Source organism: Bacillus rossius, chromosome 12 (genome assembly GCF_032445375.1).
Source record: "Bacillus rossius redtenbacheri isolate Brsri chromosome 12, Brsri_v3, whole genome shotgun sequence".
NCBI classification, from domain to species: domain Eukaryota; kingdom Metazoa; phylum Arthropoda; class Insecta; order Phasmatodea; family Bacillidae; genus Bacillus; species Bacillus rossius.
In genome coordinates, this window is record NC_086339.1 from 12,997,393 (window position 1) to 13,009,068 (window position 11,676).

The 11,676-nt window shown below is 33.4% G+C and overlaps 1 protein-coding gene across 2 annotated transcripts in view; it reads left to right on the forward strand.

Annotated features, from left to right (window-relative positions):
• LOC134537550 (kinesin-like protein KIF20A) overlaps positions 1 to 11,383 on the forward strand; it is a 57,197-nt gene extending 45,814 nt beyond the window's left edge. Inside the window, exons 28-34 of one of the 2 annotated variants that reach the window (XM_063378110.1) lie at positions 1,501 to 1,665; positions 2,570 to 2,638; positions 2,736 to 2,780; positions 6,991 to 7,073; positions 8,197 to 8,237; positions 9,812 to 9,960; positions 11,041 to 11,383. In XM_063378110.1, coding sequence (XP_063234180.1) covers positions 1,501 to 1,665; positions 2,570 to 2,638; positions 2,736 to 2,780; positions 6,991 to 7,073; positions 8,197 to 8,237; positions 9,812 to 9,960; positions 11,041 to 11,112 — 624 coding nt within the window. In that variant the 3' untranslated portion in view covers positions 11,113 to 11,383. The remainder of the gene's footprint in view (positions 1 to 1,500; positions 1,666 to 2,569; positions 2,639 to 2,735; positions 2,781 to 6,990; positions 7,074 to 8,196; positions 8,238 to 9,811; positions 9,961 to 11,040) is intronic. The other variant, XM_063378111.1, reaches the window with a different exon arrangement.
• The last annotated feature ends 293 nt before the right edge of the window (positions 11,384 to 11,676 follow it).

Here is an 11,676-nt window from a genome sequence, read left to right on the forward strand (position 1 = left end):
TACTTTTAATTGAAGATTCAAAATTTCCAGTAAAATTGACATTTCTTACATATTCAGTTGGTATTGTTCAAAAAGTTTTTTTTTTATTCATTAATTTGCATTATATTCATATACATAGGCCTATATTTTTCTTTTTTCTTTTGCTTATTAAAGTCCTTGTTATATTTTGTGAGTGTGTCATAATGCCTCAGGAAAAATTTATTGTGCATGATTTACGTGTACTTTTTTCATATAATTGTAATTACTGATGGGTGTGATTTGAGGTAGGCAGCTCGGCATTAGGATAACATGTCCTTTTAAATTTTGGTGGTCATTGGTAGTTTTTAGGCTTAACTGTTAAGCCTAATGTGTATTTTTTTTTTGTAAAAGTGTCAATTAGTTTAGTCAGTAGTACAAAGTAAAAAAAAAAATCAGAAAAAAATATTGCCATTTAGGTCAGTAAAGGTCACTAAAAAGTCACTAAAATTGATTTTGTCACTTTTGTAGACATCCTGTATAATCAAAATTGCAGTCATCTGTATGTTAGAGATGATATTGTGCTAACTGTGAAATGGAAAACCTTTTAACCTCCAATCAAGTTAATCAACCAGATTGGTTTGGCAGCTTGTTTGGCACAGTATTCAAATGGTGTGTTAACTCATGTTATAGGCTGGCATTGTTTGAAACATTATATGATGTTGAACTATGAGGTAGAGTTTATAAAGAGACTCTTCTACCATGATGTAGGAAGGATGTTTATTATTTGGCTTGGCCTATTTTAAGTTCTAAAGGGTATACTAGGCGTATATCCAAGTTGAAGACTGATTAAGGTTAAAGCCAAATAAGCCGAAAAGTATTACTGATGTTAAGTTTGGGCGTCGGAATTATTTCTTGGAAGATATTGGAGTATAAGATCGGTGATTGAATTATGCAGATGAGAAAATACAGTAGATTCTTGACTAACCAAACTTCTATTAACCGAGTGACTGTATTATCAGGTCCAAACTAAATTGCAGTTTCTGACGAAAGACTGTTGAAACATATTCTGGAGGACCTTGAAGCCTACAAATAAATTAACCTTAAAGATATCCTTTACATACTGGTTTCCGAATTGTGGAGGGGCGTGAAAGAATATACTCTGAATAAAAGCCGGAAAAAACATCGCCCAAAAAAATTATACCACTGGGCCTACTGATGACCAAGAATGTTTTGTTACCCAACCCAACCCAACCCAATCCAATCCAACCTAACCCAATCCAACCTAATCCAATCCAACCTAATCCAATCCAACCTAACCCAAACCAACCTAACACAATCCAACCGAATCCAATCCAACCTAATCCAATCCAACCTAACCCAATCCAACCCATACCAATCCAACCTAACCTAACCCAGTCAAACCCAACCTAACCCTATCAACCCAATCCAACCTAACCCAATTCAACCCAATTCAATCCAACCCAACCCCATGAAATGCGGTGTTACCTGAGATGATGGGTGTAAGCGGGGCCCTGTGTGCAGGAGCTGGACATGGCGAAGCAGCGCAGCCAGCACGAGACCTTGTTCAAGTGGTACGAGGACCACCTGAAGCAGAAGGCCGAGGAGATGGAGCGGTACAAGCGGGACGCCCAGCACTGCCAGGAGCTCTTGTACAAGAACACCCCCACCCCCAACAAGGAGACGCAGGTGCCAAGGCTCTACGGTCATTCACTCTCTCTCCATTATTTTTATTCCAAGGGCTATTCCTGTTTACGAATATCAGTGTTGTTTGGTTGCACAATTTGTCACAAGGTACTAATTTCAGTATTAAACATTATTTGCAAGCTGTAAAATATCATGCAAGGGGAGGATGATCAAGATGATGATTGTGATAAAGAATATTGGGGCTTTTTACTACTGTTCAGTTACTCTAAGTACTGATGACAAAATTCGTAACAATTGCAAGAAAGCTGTTGCGATAAATTTTCCAGAAAGTCCTTAAATACATAGCAACTACAAAAAAAATGGAATGACAAAAATGACCTTCAGGGCCGTGCCTTAAGATGAAATTGAAATAAGGGATGTAATATATAAATTTCAATGAGAAGTAAGCGAACCCAGACCGGCCGGCTGCTAGGCAAGAGACTTACCAACTAGGCTAGGCTGACTCGCCTGGCGCGACGGAAAATGTACCGGTGTAAAACGTTCATGTAAATCTTTAAACACCATTTTCGCAAAAACTAAGGCGCATTGGACAAAACCCTTTTAGCTTAGTACTCTGGGAGCCTCCCTCCACAACATATATAAGACCCATTAAAATCAGTTTGTACCATACTTGGTGGTCCCATTGTTAGTTGGGAAAATGTCTTAAGCCATGTCATTTTAAACAGGTTTTAGTGTACTTAATTCCATGATATAACTTGCATTTCGGTGGTGCATAGTGTATAACATGCTTTTTTATGTTATTATTGTTTATTGCAATTCACCACATAATCTTGTCTCTAATAATGAGGTAATAATGTGTGACATGATGCATGTCTATGTTGGTTGCCCTTGTTGTGAACGTAAGACCTGAAAAAAATAAAACTAATATTTTTTTTCTTCTTCCAAGGAATTAATCAAAGGTCTGCGAAACGAGCTGCATAAAAAAGACACACAAATGGAGAAACTAGAACGCCAGGCAAGTAGCGAGTGAGATGTTTTCTTTCTTAGTGTGTAGTGCTTCTCTTCCTGCACTTGCATAGAACTAATTCGTAGCTTGTGTGTGCTTCTCATAGGTGGAACAAATGAAAATTCGCAATGTAGGGAACGAAGAAAAAAAGGTGAGAATTTTCACATAGCACGTTTCGCATGACAGAAATTGTATGACATGTTTTGGAGAAGATATTTTTATTGTGCGGAAGCCTTTATTTTGTGTTTTCCGCAACCTGGCTAAAATATAATTATGATAAAAATTGGCCAATGTTTTTTGTTTCTTTTAGCAATTTGTAAATCTAACACAGCCTATAATTATACTTTAACTAAACATATTCAAAATAAACATTACTTAATATTTACACTACTAGGGGTGTTTATAGCTTTGATAAAGTTGAATTTGGAGAAGTCTAATCGAAGCTTCGAGAAAGTCTGTTGAAATGAAATTTGTTGAATTTGACTTCAAGAATTTTCTTTGAAGTATGTAATCATTGATTTCTGAAATGATGCTGACTTTGATTGCTAATTAGGTCTAATTCTTAAGCTACGTTACTCAAAAATACATTTACTTATACTGTATTTACCAGAACTGCTGAACCCAAAAGTGAGGGTCACACTATAATCGCTAACTTGTATCTTGCCGGCTAGAAGATGTGAACAGCTCAGTTGAAAAACCGCCCACTCTACCTCATAACTGCATCACTGAAAGCCACTTTAGATACTCTTAATTACGTACTCCTGAACCTCTGCATAGTTGAAAAACCAGCTCAGTCTGCCTGTGAAACACGTCACTTTAGTCTGCTTTTGTTTACTGCTTTCTGAACCTGTAGCTTGGAAGTGGGGATATCAGCAGGCATGACAGATGAGACAAGATAACACTTTGAAATGCCTTGAAAGGAAGGGGGAGTCGGTTAATTGTGGCTGCCAGCCAGGACAAACCACCTGCCCCCCCTCCATCTCTGTCACCCTCCCAGAGGACCCATATATAACGCAGCAGCAATCTTTGCTTTCTGACACATGGCTTTTGAACTACAGCCACCATATTTTTTTTTTTTATTGCTGCTTGCTGTTTCAAAAAAGACAGTGCAAATCACTCTACTGACAGAAAGTGGCACCAGATAAGCTGTTAGTAAATATGTTATAAATACTAATTTAAATAATTTTTAATTTTTGTGTGTGTGAATTGTGATTTTCACCCCATAAAGTATTTCTCATAAACTCATAATCCAAAAGTTTGGGGTCCAATTATATTGAGAGTCTCATTAATACGATAATTGCTGCTGCAGTTTTCTGCTAACATAACTAGGCCTGTGCGAATATTTGAATTTTTGAAAATGGATGATGAACTTTGTATTTGATACAACCTCAAATTCTAACACTGGAATAAGGAATATTCGTTGGCTTACAACAACTTGACATAGCATGTTTTCATTGCATTTGTCTCTGACGCGCAAACATATTTATAGCCAATGCAATTAATCACACTTAAATGGCATGTAAGTTACTGCCCAGGAATGTGTGAGTTGGCAGCACTACGAAGGAATATCCTTGGCTGTTGGGTTTTCAATATGTATGTCCGATCTATTCACTACCCGAGACCTAAAATGCAAGGTAAAGTCCAAGTTCGTTGATCTGAAGCTTGTAAAGTGTTCCTGTTTCCTTTGCCAATACATTTCATTATTGCCTATGCATTATGGTCTCCTCATTAAGTCAAAATTATTGGCCATCTCAGTAGTGTGTGTTCATTTATCTGAAAAATTCAAATGTCTGCGAAAAATTTTAAATTTATGATTATTTAATTTATTGGTAAAATAAATATTAATATAATAAAATACTGGTACTGGACTGGTCCATCATAATTTAAACTTTATTTCATAAACCAAGAGGAAATTCTTAAAATTTAAAGTTCTTGATTCCAAGATTTTATGCAAAGGAAATTCGCCACCCCATGTTATTTTTTTTTTTTGCGTAGTTTAAATAAATTGAGTATTTAAGCTATTATACTCAAATAATTTTTATATTGCATCTTGCATGCGCTAAGGTATAATATTGTTATAATGGTGATTGTTTAAATAGCTGTGTGTGATTGCATGAGGTATATATTCTCACTTAGTTTTCTCATTGTTTACTGCATTTGACATTTCTTCAACAATTTGTTTGTAAAATCCTTTCAGGACATTTTTATTTAGACCTTAAATTACAAGTTGATAAATGAGTTACCTATGATTTTACGTACCTGAACCTGGAAAAACTGAAATTTTCGACTAATTAATTAATTGTATCCAAAATTAATGGTTGATACTTAAATAATACTAAAATTAAAAAAAAAAATGGCCAACAGTAATTAACCTCAGTAAACAAAACTAGCTCATTTAAAATAACACTATGACTAATTAAACAAAATTTGTCAGGACTTCTGAGGGAGCATACTAAATTTATCAGGAATAGTTGTGCAATATAAGTTAATCAAAGTTAAATTTAAATTACGGAATTTATACAAACTTTAACAGAAATCAATGATAATATGAACAATTTTGGATACAACTAACCTATTTCTCAATATTAATCTATTACTAACTAAACACGCATATACCTGAAGCAACAACACATCATCACCATACATATAATTTTAGAAATATCCAATCAATACCAAAACTTCAAAATATTAATTTCTGTAGACTTTCCTTACAGAAGTGTTAAATTCACATTCTTCAATCTTGATCCGTAGATATTCCTTTGAATTCAGTGTAGGACTTTAATTAATAAACTATACTATCACATTAAAAATGGCTGTCCTTTTCAGCCTTCTAAATTCAATATATGTTCCAAAACTCAATGTTCTTAATAATCACTTCCATTTCTTTTTCCCTGCTCTTGTTTTAAAACTAACATTTGATTACAAAGAGTATTTAAAATACAAGTTTCCACAGAGATTTTATGCACAAGCATAATTTATAATAAAAGAGTATAGCTTGTGTTATCAAAAAAAAATTACACTTTTTAAATTGTCTATTGACAAAATACAGTACAATTTCATTACACTGTGTTGTAGAAACTGCTCGAATGAATTGTATTTCATTTGCTGGGAAGATGACAAGTCATTAATTGTATTATTGCCCCAACATCCTTTGACTATCTGTCGTCCCACACACTGGAAAGGAAATGTAAACGTGAAAGGCAACAGATTATAGGCTGTCTGAGGCTCTGCATCTGAATATAAGAACTACACAAAAATGAAAATATCCTTTACGTTATTGAGAGTATTTATAATTCAGCAACTCGTGTTTTTTTTTTCCCCAATGTATAAATTTTTTCACATTACTATTAAATTATTTGTCATTTCAGTTTGGCTGGTTAGTGTGAAATTCTTAAAATATCCAAAAGATTAATCTCAAATAAACTAAACTTTTGTACTGCATCATTTTATTGTTACCTTTTTCTGCAACAATTGGTACAGGTGAATTAATTTCCTAGGAATCTGTTTGAATATTTAATGTTTTCACTTAATTCCTAAACTGTATAAAAATTAAAGTGACAATTTAGCTAGCCCTAAAGTTACGATTGTATTATATTTAATAAGGCAACTTAAGTGTACTTGCAAGGATGCTTGAGAAGTATGGATATTTGTTTACTAGCATACCTACCTGCTTCTTGCAATTGAAGTTTGGACACGCCTTATTATGTTGCTTCTGAAGACAAGTACAGTACATTTAAAATTCACTGTATAAAGTATTTACTTCAGAAGAATTCAGGCACTGCATCAGTAGTAAAGGTGTTTGTTCAGCCATGCTGCTGTGCATAACTACCCAATCCACTGTTTCCTAATGAGATTGTTTCCCATTGAGCGAGGAGGTGTATTTGTCAGACCAACGTTCATGATTTCAGAAGACCTGGGTTCCATTCCCTGATTTATTTTTACTATGGATTCCCAAAACCAGTCTGCAATGTCCCAGTTGTCAATAAGATGCTAAGCCCAAATAAAAAAAGGTTTCTCAGCATGAGACTTTTTTCTTTCTTTGTTTCTTTCCTGGCTGGATAACATTTCCTCAATCCTACCTTTCATTACTATCCACACTATTTTACAGAATTTATTCATCATGTTTACCTTTTTTTTTTATATATACTTTTAAAATTTTCTCAAACATTTTAAATTTTGTGCATGTATGTGTGTGAGCGGGATTATGCAGGTGTGCGTGCATGTGTGTGGATGTATACACTTGCAGATGTGGACATACCAAACTTTTTTGTATATTTATACAAAAGTTGCTTGTGGAGTTGGAGGGTTATTTTTATTCCTAGTATAATTTTGCAACCACTAACTGTGAGCTTCCTTTTCAGACTATGTCGCCTGAACATTTAGCACAAACTCCTTTCAAGGATCATTTTGAAGAGAACATACGACCTTCAAAATCAACTTCCAGGTATGTGTCTGGGTTTTTGCCCCCTCTGTGTTCCATGAGAACCTTTATTTTCATGGTTTTTTTAAACTATCGTCTAGCATTAACTGGTACACTAGTGACGTGCTTCAACTCAACTTGTGAGGGTTCAAACTCAGGATTTGTGTTGATGCACAAACTACCATTACCATTACTACTGTACTGTTAGTAGGCAGCATAGACCTCAACATTTTCTTATTTTTCATAGCTACAGCATATAAAATTTATTTACTTCATTTTTGTAAAGGTGAGACATATTTACAAGATGTTATGTATCATTATAATTTTCTTATTTTATTCCATTAAAATCATGTTAGCAACACAGCATAATTGTGTTATATTTAAGATATTTACAACCTTGCTTTAAATGAAATTGTCATTTTCATGTATTTTGTTGTCAGATATTCTTTTCAGTCAATAGCGGACAAATTATTTTTTCATTGTTAAATTTTCATCTATAGAACTTCCACAGTAATAGTCGATGACTATTTTTCTTAGCATTGCTTCTCCTTGGTTGAATAGCCATTTAAACATAGAATTTTACAATAACTAAGCTTTCTTGTTGGGGCATCACATTGATGATGAATGGGGCAGTCCAAAGGTCTGTGGGATCCTGCACAGGAGTTAAGAAAACTCGTTTGCTTGCGATATTAGTTGTTTAGATACAAATATAGTACAGTCAGGATTTCTGCCTTTAAGTAGTGCAGAACTAGGGAGTAACTAGGATAAGCTGTGTGAACTTCTGTATCGACTGAATATGTCTTTGTGTGAACTTGTAATAATAATTTATCATTGTGTTATGATAAGTATTAAATGCTTCATTTGTGCAAGAACCAAAATTTTCTTTTTGCTATTTTTTTTTACTTTATTCTGCATTTAATGTGTGATTGTTAATGATAAGTTTGTTCATTCATATCCTCTCATCATATTTATGTACTAACTTTTATATGTATAACTTCATTTTGTCACAGAAAATGAATACATTTCATTTATGTCAATTGTAGTATTAACAGTGTAGTGCCAAGTTGGGCCATAATATCACAACAGTTCACAGTAGTTTAATTGTTTTTATGAGTTATTGTAGTCTGATTTTCTTATTCTGTTTTAGGAAACAAGCTGCGAAAACTCCTAAAACTTCATCATCTAAAGGTAATTATGATAGAGATAGACTGTTCTAGGTGCCTTAAGTTTTCATTGTAGTACCAGTTGTTGGTTGGTGCATTCTGAGGATATACAGTTAGAGATTTGTTAAGTATTTTTATCCATTCAGTTATTAATTTAAGAATAAATAGGGTCCAGCCAACCAAAATTTGGTTAGCTGTGTGTTGCAAAACAAGTAGAGAAGCAAATACATTTGAGGGAGTTATTCAGTACTTGCCAGAGATGTGTAACATCTAACCTTGGTAATGAGCAAATTCATGTGTTCTCGTGTTGCAAATACACTTATGATATGAAACTCGAGACACAAAATTTTATGTAGAATTTTTTCAATAAATATAGAGTTTGAGAAATATATTCTACAGACATGCATGTGCTTAGCAATGGCGTATGTCCAAAAGCTTACAAGTCATGCACTCACATTGCACAAATCGTTCAAAGATAATAAATATATTTAAATTATGTTTACAACTACATTTCTGGATGCGAATCACGCCCACTGTTGTTTATCACATCATCGTAGCACATTTTATATTAAATTCAAGTTTGAAAAGTATAGGTGTGATTTTTATGCGGAAAAAAGCTTTTTTTGTTAGGTGAAGTTATTCATTAAAAAAAAACATATTCATGGAAAGTACGTAAATTTAACAAGTAGAGTATACAAAAGCATGCCAAAAACTTTAAATTGATAATTCATGCAACAAAAACATTTTGTACAACTTAAAATAGAAAAATGAAAATGGTGACCCGAACATGAGTCATAACTAACTGATAACTATCAACGCAGTACATACTTACCACAAATGATTGTTGGCTATCAAATGTAGTTAGCTCGGCACTAGATAGTGTGTGTGCGTTGCATGCAACTGGCAAATTATTGATATGTACTGATATTTGACTGTGTGCGCACTCTCTATACGGGAATCAACAACCAAACATGAATGATGCCAACTACCACTGCCTACATTTAATAAGCATTAGACCGGCGACAATGATGAACAGATAAGGTTATAACGTTTCAAAGCGTCTTTAAAAGGAAATTTACACATCGGACAATTTTGTGTTTTTGTTAATTAAATGAGTAAGCCGTAATATCCTAATGAACATTAGATTTAAACTAAAAAATGCATTGTTTTATACAGAAAAACTGTGGTAAATGATGGTACAGGTTCATAGTAATTTAGCGTAGGCATATTGCCTTTCAATAGCAAGTATTCAGTAACAGTTCAATTCTCAATTTTTCATTTTCACAAAAACATGCACATCGACTCACGTAATTGATTGTTAAAAAAACAGTTGCACACCAAAATGGCTGAAATTTCAGATATTACATTCCAAAGCATAAGCAAACACATTCCCCTATTTTTGTTGAGGAGTGCTGCCATCTTCATATTGAGGTCAGAAACTTTTCAGACAACCCTTGTAATTAATGTTTAATAATTTTTTTAGGCTTATGTTTGTTCACTGTAACTTCTAATTATTATTTTTACTTTGTTTACCTTTGCACTTATGAGCTAAAAATTTAACTGGAAACAAAAAAAAAACTTATTTTTATTTTTTTCCAGTACGAAGTACTTGTAAACCTATCAGTTTGGAATCTACAGCAGATTCACTTCTTGCTAAAGCAAAACAGAAGACAAAGAAACAACTGTTCAAAGTGGACAATGACAGCTTTGTTGATGTTGGTGAAGAAGCTTCTGCTTTGCTCTCAAAGGTGAGAGATATGCTTCAATCTTTATTAATTGTTAACAGGTGTTTAGTTTGGTGATGGTGGTGGTGCTGGGGTTGATCATAAATCTCTGTTTATGATAGAGATTGGCAGAGACTTGAAAACTTGAGCGGAGTTGAGGGAGTAGCTTCAGCTCATTTGGCTCAAAAGTCAAGTTCATTTTACTCTAAGAGATGAGACTTGGTAATATCTAATCTTAAATTTTGATAAATATTTGACATTTTAAAAATGAGTAAAATTGCAAGCCACTTTTTTACAAATACTTTACAGTAAAACCTCATTAGTAGTTATGTTATTATTATTGTTTACCTGCATTATACACAATTTTCTTGAAGTGTAATATATTTTACTTAAACTGCTCGGGGGGGGGGGGGAGATATGTGTGTGTGTGTGTGTATAGTACAATTATTATGTATTATACACACACACACACACACACACACACACACACATATATATATAGAGAGAGAGAGAGCAGGGGGAGGGAGAGGGAGGGATAGGAGGGGGGGGCACGCCATTTTAGAATGGTAGACCCACAGTATACCATATATTTGTAACACAGCAAAAAATCTTCAAAAAAGTTATATTTCAATGTCTCCACTGTAATTTTTTTCCCCTACTACAGTGTCAATTGAAGTGATGATTTTCAACACGAATGTAGCAAAACCGAAAGTAATTGTTTTTTTATAACTTTTATTGTGTTTTCAAAATGTAGGATGGCTTTATTAAAATAAATTTTAGAAATCAATGTAATAAAACATCTAACAACTAGCTGGTGAGAATTAGTATTGCATGAGAGAAAAGTTTTTATGTTCAAATATGCAAATTGCTTCCTAGGTTTTTATAGTTAATCCTCTGATCTTTATTTGTGTTCTCCAGCTTTATATATATATATATATATATATATATATATATTTTTTTTTCAGCTTATGTTTGGCCTAGACAGTTACTATTTTCATTCCCATACTTGATCAAATCTACCTAACCGTAACAATTTAACAATCACATTTTACTTTTGCTAAATGTGAACATGTATTTGGAGTAATTATTCTGGTTTTTTTGCAGGCAAAGGAAACAAAAAAGAAGATAAAGTCCCCAAACACAATACTGAAGAGAAGTCTTCGATCGAAGCCATAATGGTTCATGTGTCAACGTAGGTGGTATAGAACTAGACATCACATCTGCCCCAAGATGCTTGGATCTGTCTTAGTTATAAAATTTTCTACCTTTTTGTTTGTACTTTGTTTATTTAATGGTTTAGTGATTTATAGCTAATGTGAACTATTGATGTAAAAATGTCTCGTGACTTTCTGTGTCAGTCATCACTTGTGTACAGAAATAATAATTTTTTTACTGCCAATTATTTTTTTATTCAAGTTTTTAACTTCAATAAAATGTTAATATCTTATTGGTTTTTGATGTTTCTATCTACCTCACCCTTTTCAATCTGTTTTCCAAAACCCATGCAAATTAAAATTCAGGCACTCAACGTTTGTTAAAATTATTCCCAGATTCAGAAATCTTTGCAGTTCCGGTAATAGTCTTGTGAATTAACTTCACTTAGTTCATGCTGTGGAAATGCATATTTTTTAAGTAATTCACTTGTTGATTTATTTTAATTAGTAACATTGAATACATCAGATATAAGAACTGTAATATGGAAGATATATTGAACCTCGTTCACCATCAAAGGAAACATAA